This window comes from Trichosurus vulpecula, chromosome 4, assembly GCF_011100635.1.
Source record: "Trichosurus vulpecula isolate mTriVul1 chromosome 4, mTriVul1.pri, whole genome shotgun sequence".
Taxonomy (NCBI): Eukaryota; Metazoa; Chordata; class Mammalia; order Diprotodontia; family Phalangeridae; genus Trichosurus; species Trichosurus vulpecula.
This window is the reverse complement of record NC_050576.1, coordinates 245,740,013-245,755,647: the sequence shown is the minus strand read 5'-3', so window position 1 is coordinate 245,755,647 and position 15,635 is coordinate 245,740,013. Positions and strand designations below refer to the sequence as shown.

Genomic DNA, 15,635 nt, shown 5'->3' with positions numbered 1-15,635 from the left:
TTCCTCTGATTTTTTGCGACTTTGATGCTAGGTGCAGCCCACATGTCCCTCTGAGTCTTGTTTCTTAGAAGATGCAATAGTTACATTTCTGGGTCATCATTAAAAATATCAGATAGAATGATTGGGATTATTGGCTATGCAGGATGGGTTCTTCTTCCTTAGCTCTGAATCAAGCTTGGACTTTCTGACCTCTCCATTTAAAGTCTATGACAGGTCCCAATAAAAATTAGTGGTGGAAGTCTTGAATAGAAAACCCACTCAGATAGTAGGAAGGTGTATTCCTAGAGTCTTTGTATTTTGACTTGGGCTCCTGCCTAGCTGTCCTTCCAGCCAAAATCCATAGGATGAAACAAAAAACATCTTGGAAGTGTTCAGCCATAACAAATGTTGTTATTTTCCTTCTAAGAATTTGGTTTCCTGGCAATCTCTCTCTCTCCCCACCCCCAAGACTGTTTCTTTTAAAAGCATATTAAAACAGCGGGAGACCACATGCATGAAGTCGGAAAATACTACCTGAATGTAGGCGGTATAATAAGATACGATATAGAATAATACAATACCATACAAAGAAAACAATTAATTAATTAATAGAATACCATACAAAGAAAACAATACAAAGCAATACAATACAATGCAATATGGTGACAACTAGCTTAATGGTTCTAGAGTTTTTAAGAATAATCAGTCATCAAATCTACCAGCATTATTAAATGCCTGTTATGTGCCTGTTGTCAAGGAGTTCATTCTCTGTTAGGGGAGACATAACCAAGTATTTGAATAAATGTTTATAAAATAATTACCAGGTGAGGATGTGTGGTGCATACAGTACTGGAGTCAGAAAGACTCGAGTTCAAATTCTGCCAGTCTGGCTGAATTTTAGAATTTATGTAGCCGTTTAAGATATGCAAAGTACTTTCCATGTATTGTATCCTCTAGGCCTCAAAGCAACACCGTGAGGTACAGGTTTAGCTAAGTCCTAAGTCAGAACATTCCCGGCAGAGGTCATTTGTATTCAAATTTGCACCATTCAAAGTTATAATTATGCAAATTTTATGTAAAATGCAAAATTATGCAAAACATGGTCATTGGTTTTATGCTAATGGAAATATGCAGTGCACATTTGAATAATGCTTCCTTCCCCCCACCCCCACCACCAGGGATTCTTTATTCTCACTAATTGAGGCCTAGCTGTACTACTGGTGATGATGCTATCCCATTTTAAAGATGAAAAGACCCGAAGTTCAGAGACGTATTGTATGTGATCATATGCATGGTCTCTCCTGACCCCAGATCTAACACTCTGTGCAGTAGGAGCATCCTTCTTCTCAACTGTTTTTCCTTTTGTGCCTCACCCATATAATGTCCAAGAGGTTAGCCCTGGTTTTTATTTGATTGTCAGAATAAAACTTTAAAGTTGGAAGCCTGTATGAAGTAGAATTCCATGTTTAGGAGCCAATTCCTTTTATTTTTTAAAATACTTCATATAAAGCAAGGCCCAGACATGAATGAGACTCTAGTTATAATTGCTGCCATTAAAAACTCATTCCTTGGTTTTGAAAAAGAAGAATGTCCTTCTTGACCCTTCAGAAAAATAAAGCTCAAATTCCCAGCCTCTTAGGTATCCGAAGAGACAGGGTGCTGAATGTTTTCTCTCCTCCTGTCTACCTTCAAATGAGTAATGACTCAGAGACTAATATCTGGTGAAAACACACTCTGAAATCAAAGCTGCCTCCCTCATTCTTGAGGGGAAAATCACTTAGCTTATCCAAGCTCCAGTTTCCTCATCTATAAAATGGGGGTGAGAAAATGGGAATAAGTAATTATTTCCCAGAGTTGCTACGTATTCAAGATCTTCAGCATGTGCTCTGGCATGAGCATGAGTGTGGCCCTGGCCAATTACTGCTTGTAAATATTCAAGAACATGTAGAGAGCAGAGGTTTAACTGATAACAACCCATGTCAGAAGTAGAGATTTTTCTCCATATAAGCCAGAGTAATTCAGACTCAAATTGCATAGTTGCCAAAGGTTTATCTTTTGGCCTTCGTGTGGCTAGAGATACTGCTATCAGCACAGAGACAGCTAGCAGAGTAAAGGAACTCAATAGGATTGAGGCCACTCCCTTCAATCTGGAAGCACCCTCAAGAGGTCTTGGCAGCTTTCACTTGCCCTACACTCGATAGTCATCTGAGATCCTGCCAACTGTGATTCATTTCTTGAAGCTAATGCATATCCTTCCACAAACCCCACTGGAACAAACATGAGTTATACATTGGGTCTTTCACCATTTAGTGGCACTGGGGTAGTGATTATCACAGAACAATTCATTTAGAGAGAACCTGATGCTAATCACTGGGAAATGAGGTGATCACCTATCCAACCTTGGAATACTCTCCCCATCATGGAACCATGTACTGTAGAAGGCTCTTGAGTGGGAGAGAGAGTGGCATGATTAATTCAGTTCAGTTCAACATTAGGCATATCCTAGGTGTCAGGCACTGCTAGATACCAAGAATTCAGACAAAATAAAACAATCCCTAGCTTGCATTTGTTTAATGAATAAGAGCTTGTTGGATTTGTCAATAGGGAATCACAACTTCCTGAAACTTAGATGAAAACTAGATTTATTGAAAGAGAAATGACCATGCATTATCCATGATGGCTGTTACCTCCCCAGGTTAGCCTGGGAAAGCCTGTTTAGTCATTAAAATATCTGAGTAGCAATTATGCTAGGTACTATAGACCCATCTGTATTATACTAAGACCTACCATGGGGTCTAATATGGGGTCTAACAATGAAGTAACAATGTTGTTGCATTATTGTTGTTGTTCAGTCGTGTCCAACTTTCCATGAGCCCATTTGGGGTTTTCTTGGCAAAGATACTGGAGTGGCTTACTGTTTCCTTCTCCAGTTCATTTTACAGATGAAGAAACTGAGGCTAACAGGGTTAAGGGGCTTGTCCAGGGTCACATAGCTAGTAAGTGTCTGAGGCAAGTCTTCCTGACTCTAGGCCTGGAACTCTATTCACTGTGCTACCTAGCTGCCACCCCACACTTGCTGTTAAGTAAAAGAAATTCTCTTTGGACGCTGGTTGCCAGAGACTAACATTTCCCCAAGGATAAAATCAGATATTGATAACATGTGTATTTAAACAAAAGAAAAACTACACTACCTTCACTTTGTTGGTAATTACCCAAAGAATCACTGAGAAATAAATTGAGCCCCTAGTTTAGGGAGTAGACACTCAGCAGTGGTTGTCCCAATGTCTACAATGGTCCCTTTCCTTCTATCTCTTAGATCCTCCAGCTTCCTTCAAGGGAAGGTGGCACTATCCTCTACATAACTCCTACAAATTACTTTACACTTCTTAACATTCTTGCCCTCTTGAAATAACTCTGAAGTCTGGGGCAAAGACTGGACCAGTAAGACAGGGGAGAAAGACAGAGATGGGAGAGTTACTAGGTCAGGACCACCTTAACAGGGCCAGACACCTTCTACCTCTGGCAATGAACCAGCCCTGGGACAAAGTAAGAAATGTAGGCTGTTTGGGAATAATGACGAACCTGGGCAGAAGTCAATTGTGGAAGAAATAGAAAGGAAGAGAAAGAAGGGAATTGAGTTGCTGTAACCAAAGGGCCACCTACCCAACATTAATCCAATAAAAAACAACCAGTGCATATGCTTCCCCCGTAGTCACTCACCTTTCTGCTGAGAAGAAGCAAGTCAATTTCATTCCCTTCTTAAGGACTGAGTTTGGTCATCACAGTTACTCACTTATGTTTCCTTCTTTTTTAAGCTTTTACTGAGTGTCAAGTACTGTTCTAAGCACTGGAGATACAAAGAAATGTGAAATGTGAGTTCACATTGTAATGGAAGACATGATATTTGAATACCTCTATATAGAGAAAATATGTACAGGGCTAATAAGTGTCCCAGAGGCAAGATCTGAAACCAAGACTTCCTAACTCCAAATCTTATGCTCTTTCCCTGATGCCATGAGAAAATGAGCGATTTGGATTAGATCACATGGAAGGTCCCTTCCAACCCTAAAAGCCCATGATCCTAGATTCTATACTAGAGAGAAGTAAGTACCCGAGCTATTTTATTAATTTGGACATCTCGAGTACCTGGCAAGGCAAGACATGGATAATACATACCTTGGCCTGTTTCCACATAGGTTTGATATCTTTCACTAAAGCTCTATGTCCTAAAAGCTTTTAATTCCAGATAGTTTGGAAATTGAACATTCAGCATGATTATGTCTATTGAAAATGTTATCCTTAAATTTTTATAGCTCAATCAAAAGATCTATCTATCTATCTATCTGTCTGTCTGTCTGTCTGTCTGTCTATCTATCATGAGCCAGGCACTGTGCTAGACACTAAGGATATAAGTACAATAAATGAAAAATCCCTACACTCAAGGAGGTATGTTCAGATGATTGTGGGCAGCACTTTTGTCTTTGAGAATTTCTCAGTTCTAATAAAGTTTATTTGTTGAATTCTCAAGGATATTTTGGGTTTTGTATTTGTATAATTTGTTGGCTGTTTGTGAAAGGAAAAGAGCTTTGGGCATATAATTCTGGTTCTGGGTAATTTCCTTCTAAGCATTTAATAGCTGCTAAATGTTTTGCAACCTACTAGGACATGTGGTACAACTTCTACCATGTTCTTGCATCATCTGTGTTTTTTGGTGAATTTGATGTCTTTATGACTCTCATGACCCTGATAACCCTTCTGTAATTTCTTTTGGCCAAGACTTGGTCCAGAGCTCCCATAATAAACACCTCTACTTTTCCCAAACAAATACAAATGACAACCATTTGTTTAATGCTTGTTTGGCACCATATTGTTAGGTGAATTCATTTGGATGTCACTCATGGTGTGTCTTTTGGTTATGGTATTGTTTATTATTATTATCGCCACCATATACGGACCAGACTATTTACCAGCAAGGATAGGGATGAGTTTTCTCTTGAATTTCTCTCTTATTATGGAGGCACAAGCAGAAGTCAACTGACTTTACAGATCATTTGAATAACTTTGGGACCATAATTTATGATTTTAGGTTAAGTCCAGAGATCTTCCTGAAACGCCCAGTGGTAGAAGGAAATCGTTGGAGACTAGACTATATTCTCAAACGGAAAGCAGTAAGTACTTGACAGACATGTTCCTCTCACCCAAAAATAAAATTCCTGTTGATTTTTAAACATAATCCTACTTTAGTACTTTGTGGCTCTATGATGTTCTCTGCATATGAACCTCTTCCTGGAAAATCAAGTGACCCTTCTTCCTAAGGTCTCCATCTTTGTTAGTTTCTTTGCACAGACGAAAAATCCTTTCCTGGTGGCCAGCCTGGTAGGGGCAGGCTTCTCTGAATTTAGCAAAGCTGGTCTTCAGATACCTGTTGCATCCTCCATCTCTGGGGCCTTTCCTGAAATCTTCTTCAGCTTCCTAAAACCTGTGACAATCTGTGTTCCCCTGGCACAGCCTCCAAGAAGCCAGGGTCATCATCAAGCCATGAGGCAGCATTGGGATAGGACATTAGTAGAGAAATATAATCATCCCCCTATTTTTCTCATAATTTGTCAAAAAGCAATATACTGCTTGTTCACAGTCTCGTTCTCGTAGTGCTATTTTTCTCCATTAATGTTTGACTCTATGGAATGAATCTTTTATAATGCATTCCATTAACAACTCTTATCCTGTCAACTGTTGTTACGGTCCCAAGTCCTGAAGAACAGTGGAAATTCCTCGTACAACTGAAAAAAATAAAACTTTGCAACAAACCTTGGAGAACATCTAGTTCAACCGTTTCTACTTTAGAGATAAGGAATCCAAGGCCCTTGGGAGCTGCCTGGTGCACGTCAAGATTAAGTGACTTGCTCTGGGTTCTTCAGCTTATCAGTGTCAGACATGAGATTTGAACCCATTCCTCTATAGACATACAATAACAGGGATCGAGATTGGACCTATGATTTCACTGGTGTGAGGAATCAACACCACGGAACTTCTTCTACCAGGGCAGATAGACATTTTCTCCATAACTCACAGTCTTAGAGAGTTGCCTAAAACCCTGAAAAGTTAAGTGACTTGCCCAAGGTCACACTGATAATATGTATGTGTCAGAGGCAGGACTTGAACCTGTGCCTTCCTAGATCCTAAGGCCAATTCTCTATTCACTACACTTGTTGGTGTTATTGTTCAGTCATGTCCGACTACCCATGACCCCATTTGAGGTTTTCTTGGCAAAGATACTGGAGTGGTTTGCCATTTCCTTCTCCAGCTCATTGTACAGATGAAGCAAGATCACATAACTGGTAAGTGTCGATGGCCAGATTTGAACTCATGAAGATGAGCCTTTCTGATTCCAAGCCCAGTGCTCTATGCGCTATGGTGCCACCTAGCTTCCAATTCAGTATACTCTTCCTCATACAGTAATATATCACTTCCTCATATAGTAATACCTGAGCCAGTCTACATGGAATGAGAATGTATCTGTTGGTCAATCAATAAACATTATTATAAGCCAGTCACTGTGGAAAGAAAGACAATTAATTACCATGAATTTTATCATCATCTCTAACCTGATCCAAAAAGTTAAGTATATAACCTTTCCACTGTGATTTGGAAGGATTTTTGTTTTCTAGAACTTTTCATAAAAGTTCCTAGATCAGGGCTGACAACCCATGACGACACTTTGCTATATGCCATATCCTTCTTTGGCTTGTGCTCTGCCTTTTTTCTTCTTCCATTCCCTAGACTCAATATTGCCAAACTCTCCTCCTCTCCTTATTTTCTTTCTTCTCTTCTGATGTTTTAACCTGCCCCTGGGAACATCCAGTATTAAAGAAGGGCAAGCAAAGAAGGGGTGTAGTCAAAGGGATATTTTAGAAATAGTGATCCAATGGTGGCATGTGGCCTAGGAGCATAGATTTAGAGCTAGGAGTGGCTTAAGATATAATCTAATCTAACCCCCTTTTTAACATCTGAGGAAACTGAGGCCAGAAATGTAGACTGACATGGCTGGGGCACCAAGGTCATAAATGGCAGAATTTGGGATTTGAACTCAGATCTTCTAACTCTAAAATGGGTACCCTGTCCATTACACTACTGAACCTCCCATGTAGTAGAATGTGGAGAGGCAGGAACAGATTAGAAAAGAGCAAAATCAGAAGTAATGAGCTAGTTTTGGATGTGGATAATTGGAAATGAAGATTGGAGTTTGAGACACAGATCAGAGAGTTTTCCATTTCCATTATATCCATCACTCAACAGCTCTGCCCTAGTCTTGGGTTTGTGTGTTTCGTCGTCATTGAGTTCATGGGCCCTCGAATCCGTCTTCTGGTATATTAACACCATGGCTTCTTTATGCTCTTCATGGCCCAGATGTTCAGGTGGTGATGGTGACCAATGCTGATCATCCTTTATTATTCTTTTCATGTAAATCCATACTCTCTGAAATTCGTCATTAAATTGCTGATAACTGCATAAATCTCTGGATGAAATGGTGATTTCATTAGATTAATTTCCCTTGTGATGCATTGGTTTCTTTGTCCTTTTTCTTCATCTATCTTGGCCCCAGCAACATCTGGATCATCAATTTTTAAAACTGAATTGACATTTTCATACTCTCATAAACACCCATCATTTAAATAATTTAGCGCCTGAAAGTCACACACTAAATCCATGAACTTTTGCAGTCATGGGAGGATATTTATTCTTGTGTTAATGGGCCCTGGGGTCTCTGAAATTGGGAGAGACAGGCCACCTTTGATATCTGAATGGGCCTGTTCTTTGATGGGATGAGTTCAAGAGGCTTTGTACAGACTTGCAGTGTTCTGTGTTTGTTCATCCCAGGCCTATTCTTCTCCCTCATGCAGAATCTATTTAGAACTCCAGTTACCATAGTTTGTTTGTTCAACAAACATTTTTAAGTAGCTACCTATGTGCCAGGTACTGGGGATGCAAAGACAAAATGGAAGATGGGCTTACATTCTATGGGAGTTAAAGGGGCAGGGAGGGATACAGATCGATAAATAAATATAAGGCACATACAAAGTAGATACAAAATAACACAGGGCCCAGGAGGAGCACTGACAGCTGGGGCATCAGGAAGGCCCAGTGGAAGAGGTGGCCCTTGAGCTGACCCTTGAAGAGACTTAGAATCCCAAGAGCTAGATGTGAAAAGTAATAGCCTTCCAAGTGTGGGGGACAGGGCTTGGGCAAAGAGATGGAGATGAGAGATGGAGGGCTGTGTATGAGAAATGGGTCACTGCTAATATACCAGTTTGGCTGAAATTGCTACTGCTTTTCAAGGGAAAAAAATCAACCAAAATATAGGGGAAATGTTGGACTGGGGAAAGAACACTGGAATCCAAAGACCTGGGTTCAAATCCCACCTCCGACAATTACTGCCTATGTGACTTTGAGGTGAATCAATTTATTTCCCCGGGTCTGAATTTGCTGACTTGTAAATGAAAACTTTAGATTGACTCTTTTTTTTGATGTTCCCTTGGATTGTACTTATTTTTAAGCTTTATAAGCAAAAAAAACCAGGCTGTAAATGATCTGGAGAGGGAGACTTTCCACTGAGAACATCTAGCCTCCAGGTATTTATCTCTTCTCTTTTTTAACAGCAACAAGGGGTGAGGATATTTGTGATGCTCTACAAAGAGGTCGAACTGGCCCTTGGCATCAACAGCGAATACAGCAAGAGGACTTTAATGCGCCTGCACCCCAACATAAAGGTCTGTGACATGGGCTGAGGGTCTCTTTGCGTTTCTGTGGGGCTCAAAAGCATTTTCCCAGATGTTTTGTATTAGGAGTAGCAATCCTCTATTAGGAGCACTATGTGCATATTTTAAAAAAAATCCTGAAAGCTATTCTTTGGAAAGAGAGAGGAAAGTGGCATGATGCAGTACAGCACTCGGCCATGCGATCCTGAGTGGGTCACTGAATCCCTCAGGGTCCCCAGGAAGGTCTCCAAGACTGGAAGTTGCAGAAAAGGTGCTTACTTGCATTAGTAGAGGGAGTTTCCCCACTTGGGAGCTCTGTGGACTAATGAAACCACAGATTCATGAGAGAGAGAGAGAGAGAGAGAGAGAGAGAGAGAGAGAGAGAGAGAGAGAGAGAGAGAGAGAAAGAGAGAGAGAGAGAGAGACAGAGACAGAGAGAGAGACAGAGACAGAGAGAGAGAGACAGAGGGAGAGAGAGACAGAGGGAGAGGGAGAGAGAGAAAGAGAGACAGAGAGACAGAGGGAGAGAGACAGAGAGACAGAGAGAGAGAGAGAGAGAGAGAGAGAGAGAGAGAGAGAGAGAGAGAGAGACAGAGAGAGACAGAGAGAGGGAGAGAGGGAGAGGGAGGGAGAGGGAGGGAGCGGTTCCCATGCTCCTATGCTGATGGAGCTAATTCCTACTTTAGAATCTCAGAGTTGGAAGGATAGGGCATTATGGGCCACTTAGTCCAAACCACACCCTGGAAAGGGTTGCCTCCATTTCATACTCAGCAAGTGATCATCTAGCCTTTACTTGGAGACCTGCACTGAGAAATGTATAAATGGATGGATGAACAAATGGATGAAAGAATGGATAGACGGATGGATGAATGAATAAAAGCATGCATGAATGAATGGCTGGATGGATGAAAAAACATTTATTTAGCACTTACTATGTACAAAACACTGTGTTAAGATCTGGGAATACAAACAGAAAAGTGAAATCATCCCTGCTATCAAGAATCTCACATTCTAATTGGAGAGATAACACATATAAGGAGGTTTCAGCTGCAAATTAGGTGGAAGGAACCCATGACCCTTAGGGTGAAGTGGCTAAGCTGATGGTAGGAGCCTACAACCTCCCAAGGCAGTCCATTACATCCTGTAAAGGAAAAAAATGTTAGGCAATTTATCCTGACATTAAACCTCAATGCATCTCTTTGCAATTGCACCTGTCTTAAGGGGCTACTTGAGTGACCTGGGAACTGCAAACATGTTCCTAGCATTAGCAGTCATTGTTGATTTATTTTCTAGTGGGTGGACCTTAAATAGCAGTGCCAGGCCTCCCTGTGCCGTTGGAGTGATCAGAACTTACATCCTGGCTGATATTCTTGTGACAAACAGGTCATCAATTAGGGAAGGCTCTCTACAACAAAGGTCAAAGAGGCCTTTTAGAATGAGGAACTCTGTGGGGAAAATTACTTGACATATATTCCTGCCCTTCCTATCAATAACACATCATCTGTTCTCTCCTTGGTAAAAAACAAAACAAAACACCAGTGTGATAAGAGATTATAAATGATCATTGGCTCTGTACCAAAAGCTATTAGGGAACATGACCCTGTCATTGAGACACCCCTTGACTCATGGAATTATTTGGAGTTTCTCCTACTTGTTAGCATAGACAGGATCAAAAAAATGTTTCATTAAGTAGGAGGGGGGAAGACAATAGAAGGACTTAATTTCTTTCAAATATTGGTTTAAAACATTTGTGAATATTCATTTTGCTACAATCTAGTTTAAAAAGCATCTACTATGTTCCAAGCACTGGGCATACAAAGACAAGAAAGAAACACCTCCTGCCCCCAAGGAGCTTATGTTCTACTGGACAATTACAATGTCAGTTACATTTTCAGTGATTTTTGTGGCCTGACACTATAACTATAAGGCCAGCCAAAACAAATGGTTAATTCAATTAACCTGATGCTTCAGAGCTTAAAAAAATAACCCTCTTGGAGAATCATCAGAATATTTCATACAGAAGTAATTTGGCAGGCAGGGGTTGGGACTGAATTGTCTAGCCTCAGACATTCACTTTTCCTTTACTAGGGTAAGACTGCCTTTATTGTTCCATAAAATAATGAACCTAGTGATATTTTGGTACATTAGTCTCCAGGCAGCTAGGTGGAACAGTGGAGAGAGTGCCAACCCTGGAGTCAGGAGGATCCGAATTCAAATTTAGCCTTAGACATTTACTAGCTGTGTGACTCTAGGCAAGTCATGTAACCCTGTTTGCCTCAGTTTCCTTATCTGTAAAATGAACTGAAGGAGGAAATGGCAAATCACTCTAGTATCTTTGCCAAGAAAACCCCAAATGGGGTCACGAAGAGTTGGACACGACAAAACAACTCGACAACAAAATGTTAGTCTACAGTAGCATACGATCAATAGCTGGCCCAGGCTTTAGTCATCAGATCCAACTCTGTCATTTTACAGATGAAAATACTGTAAGTTTAAGTCACTTTCCCAAGGTCCAACAGCAGCAAGAACAATTGGTATTATATATTATCTCACTGGAACCTCTGAGTACTCCCTGGGAGAGAGTGGCTTATTTTATACCAATTTTACAGATGAAGAAACTACAGCTCAGACGAGTTCAAGTGACTTGTCCATGGCTACATATTTCCCTTCCCTCTGAGATGATTTCCAATTTTTCTTTTATATATCATGTGGACAGAGTTATTTGCATGTTTTTACCCCATGTGAGTATGGGCTCATCGAGGGCAGGGATTGTTTTTGCCTTTTTTGCATCACCAACGCTTAGCCTGATGCCGCACATAGTAGGTACTTAAGAAATGATTCTTGACTTCGTTGAAGCTAGGAGTTGAACCTACATATACATGATTCCCAGTCAAGAACACTAAGCACTAAGAAAGTGGCTTCTCGAAAATGTTTTCAACTAAATAATTCTGTAATTAATATAGTTGTAAGCATTCTCCTTGTTAGATAGGTTTAATAGACATTCAAGCTGTGGTTAAAATATGTATAATATAATATGACTTCCTTTGATAAAAGGGAAAATAAGGAGCTGAGTCAAATTTATAAGAATACAAGTCATTCTCCAATTGATAAATGGTCAAAGGATATGAACAGGCAGTTTTCAGGGGAAGAAATTAAAGGTATCTATAGTCATATGAAAAAAATTTCTAAATCACTATTGATTAGAGAAATGCAGTCAAAATAACTCTGAGGTACCATATCACACCTATCTGACTGGCTAACATGACAAAACAGTATGGTATAGAAGATGTGGGAAAATTGGAACACTAATGCATTGTTGGTGAAGTTGTGAATGGATCCAACTATTCTGGAGAGCAATTTGGAACTATGCCTAAAGAGATATAAAACTGTGCATATCCTTTGACCACTTCTAGGTCTGTATCCCAAAGAGATCATGCAAATGGGAAAAGGACCTATATGTACAAAAATATTTATAGCAGCTCTTTTTGTGGCAAAGAATTGGAGTTGAGGGGATGCCCATTAGTTGGGGAATGGCTGAACAAGTTGCGAAATGTGAATGTAATGGAATACTATTGTGCTACGAGAAATGATGAGCCGGCGGACTTCAGAAAAACCTAGAAAGACTTATATGAACTGATGCTGAGTGAAGTGAGTAAAACCAGGAGAAAACTTTACACAGTAACAGCCACATAGTGAGATGACTAACTTTGATAGACTTATCTCTTCTTAGCAATGCAAGGATCTAAGACAACTCCAAAAGACTCATGATGGAGAATGCTGTCTACATCCAGAAAAAGAACTATGGAGTCCGAATGCAGATCGAAGCATATTATTTGCTCTCTCTCTCTTGGTTTTTCCCATCAGTTCTAATTCTTCCTTAAAACCTAACTAATGTGAAAATAGGTTTAATATGAATATATATGTAGAGCCTATATAAAATTACACACTGTCTTGGGGTGGGGAGAAGGGAGAGATGGGAGAAAATTTGGAACTCAAAATCTTATGGAAGTGAATGTTCAAAACTAAAAACAAATAAATAAATATATAAATTTATTTTTTAAAAAAGGAAAATAGGGTAGCTATGAAATGAGGCCGAATTTTTCTGAAACATATACGCATAGGCAAAGATTCAATAGGAATAGCCATTCCTCAATTTTTTAGATGTTCCAGGGAGCATGTGAAAAGGGTAGATGGCAATAATCTCCCTCCATTGATGAGAAAACACATGAATTGATTTGTAAGCCATAAAAATACTATATAAATATCAATCATTACTATTAAGCATTAATAATGAAAGTTATTTTCTTTGATAAATTTCCATAGTATATTCCAGTACTTGAGTCTGTTAACTGTACATCTTTTTTTACAGCTGTAACATGTTAGGAGATGCATCAATGTGTTTTGAGAAAGCCTTTTCCAGTTGTGGACTTATTTTTCCCCCAGGTGATGAGACACCCAGATCATGTTTCTTCCACTGTGTATTTGTGGGCTCACCATGAGAAGCTTGTTATCATAGACCAGTCAGTTGCATTTATTGGTGGAATAGACTTGGCCTATGGAAGATGGGACGACAATGAACACAGGTTGACCGATGTGGGCAGTGTCAAACGAATCACTGTGGGACAGTCAACATTTTCCCTCACAGTAAGATATGGAGAGATGTTTGGCTAGATTTCTTTAGGTTACAAGTGAAAGCAAGTTATATTGGAAGGAATGAAGGAAGGGAAGGCAAGAGGGAGGGAGGAGAAGGAAGGAAGGAAGGAGGGAGGGAGGAAAGAAAAAGGGAGGGAGGGAGGACAGACACAGATAGATTTATTAAGTGCTTATGATGTGCCAGGTACTGTGCTAAGTACTACAGATACACATACAATCAAAGGGAAGAACAATTATTAGTAGCTATTAATTATGAACATTACTAGGTTTATATATATTTTCTACAATAATTTACATTTTATATAATTGATATAAATAATTTATATGTATATGTATATATATATGAAATATAACATTCCAATCTGTCCGTGGACAGAGATATGTGGTCAGTAACTGCTCTCCACACTTCTTTGGGGCAGCTGTTTGGGAGCCTAAGTAAGTTATAAATGCTACATATTAGCTAGCTTTGACTTAGTGTGTATGTGTGTGGGGGGGCTTTTCATAACATCCCATTTTTAGTGTCTTTTAAAAAGCTTTGCCCATATGTTTTTTTGTCTGCAGGGGGAGATGGGAGACTCCAATGAAGCCTTGAACCTTAAAGGGAAAAAAGAATTTAAAATCAATCTCCCATTCCCAAAAAGCACTGATGACTCTGACCCTAGAATGAAAGGTGTGGGTAAAGGAAACAAATTCTCCAAATTCAGCCTTTACCGGCAGCTATATCGGAACAACCTGGAAAATGCCGATAGCATCAGCAGCCTTGATAGTGCCTCAAGTAAGTCCTAGTCTTTGTCTTCTGTGAACTTTCCTTTAAAAAAACACAAAACCAAAAACAAACCCAAAAGTCCAGTTTTATTAATGATTTTTTTATACCATATTCACTTGCCATCTGCAGCATTGAAATCACAGATCCCTTTGTGCATTCATTTTCCAACAATTCCTGGTCCTCTTGGTACCTTCCTTGTAATAGATGACATAGAAAAGGCATTTAAGTACAGTCATCCACTACAGCTACCATGACTGAGAGAATACACATTATTCTCTACCTATAGTCCACCACCTCACTACTAAGAGGAAGGTTGTATGTTCTGACAGTGGTCATCCTTTCTGTGGTCTCTCTGACTATTCATATTTCTATAGCAACAGGCTATGTTTCTGTTTGCCCAACTCCCTGTAGAGTAACATACCAAACTGCTGACAGCCCATCATATACTTCCCTTCCTGGTACCATTACATTTCCCAGGACTGATGCTTCATTTTGAAACACATGGGTTGATGTTTTTTTCAAGCCCAAATGGTCAAAACCAAAAGGTGTGTATACACACACACACACACACACACACACACACACACACACTCGCCTTAATGGTAGCAGAATCACTGAAGATTCTCAGAGTAGCCCACCCGAAACATGAAGTTACAAAAGAGTCAGAGGGTATATCAAGAGAACTTCCCAGGCTTGGCCCAAGAACATTGGCACTTTTTTCATCAGCTAGCAATGGTGCATTAGGTTTACATAAGTCCATTTGAGATTCTCTACAACTCATCAATTTATTATCTGTTCTGGAGCTCAGTTGTTTATACCCCAGGGAAGAGGGTTTCTCTTCCCTGAAATCATGGATCAATAACATAATTTCTAGCAAAGTCTTAAAGCTAACCAACCAACAAAAAGCCCAGGACTATTTTGTATTGATCTTTAGTGCCTAATTTGCAAATCTGATGCTATCCGTGTGTTTGTAAAAAAGAGCGTCTCAACTTTTCCCAGGTTACTTTAATCACTGTAGAAGTCGCCAGCATTTAATCCGAGGGTTAAAGCCCCATTTGAAATTCTTGCATCATTCCAGCGAGTCGGAACAAAGACTCGCGGGCTCTGGAGGTGGTAAGTGAAGGGGCACGAAGGCAAGGTTCTCCGTAAGCTTTGGCTTTTTGTTCTTGCCTGTCGTCTGATCACCATGAGTGTGCAGTGTTTCTGGATCAGTATGCTATCCATGCAATGTTCATTCACTCATTCACCAAGTATTTGTTGAGTGGCTGCTACATACCAAATGCTTTGCTGGTTACTGTTTAAAAAACCCACATATATGTGATGTGGTTTGTGCCCCCTGAGAGTTTGTAACATAATAAAAATTTCAAGGATCTCTGATTTCCTCAGTATCCTCTATAGATCTGTAATGCAATAGATAAGTCTTTGAGTTGCTTGGGGCTCAGTCAGAGAAAGTAACTGACTTATTTAGGCTCAGATGAGCA

The 15,635-nt window shown here is 39.8% G+C and overlaps 1 protein-coding gene across 2 annotated transcripts in view; it reads left to right on the top strand.

Annotated features, from left to right (window-relative positions):
- PLD1 (phospholipase D1) overlaps nucleotides 1–15,635 on the top strand; it is a 193,795-nt gene that overhangs the window by 100,155 nt on the left and 78,005 nt on the right. Inside the window, exons 12-16 of one of the 2 annotated variants that reach the window (XM_036755286.1) lie at nucleotides 5,066–5,147; nucleotides 8,637–8,747; nucleotides 13,179–13,379; nucleotides 13,950–14,163; nucleotides 15,154–15,267. In XM_036755286.1, coding sequence (XP_036611181.1) covers nucleotides 5,066–5,147; nucleotides 8,637–8,747; nucleotides 13,179–13,379; nucleotides 13,950–14,163; nucleotides 15,154–15,267 — 722 coding nt within the window. The remainder of the gene's footprint in view (nucleotides 1–5,065; nucleotides 5,148–8,636; nucleotides 8,748–13,178; nucleotides 13,380–13,949; nucleotides 14,164–15,153; nucleotides 15,268–15,635) is intronic. The other variant, XM_036755287.1, reaches the window with a different exon arrangement.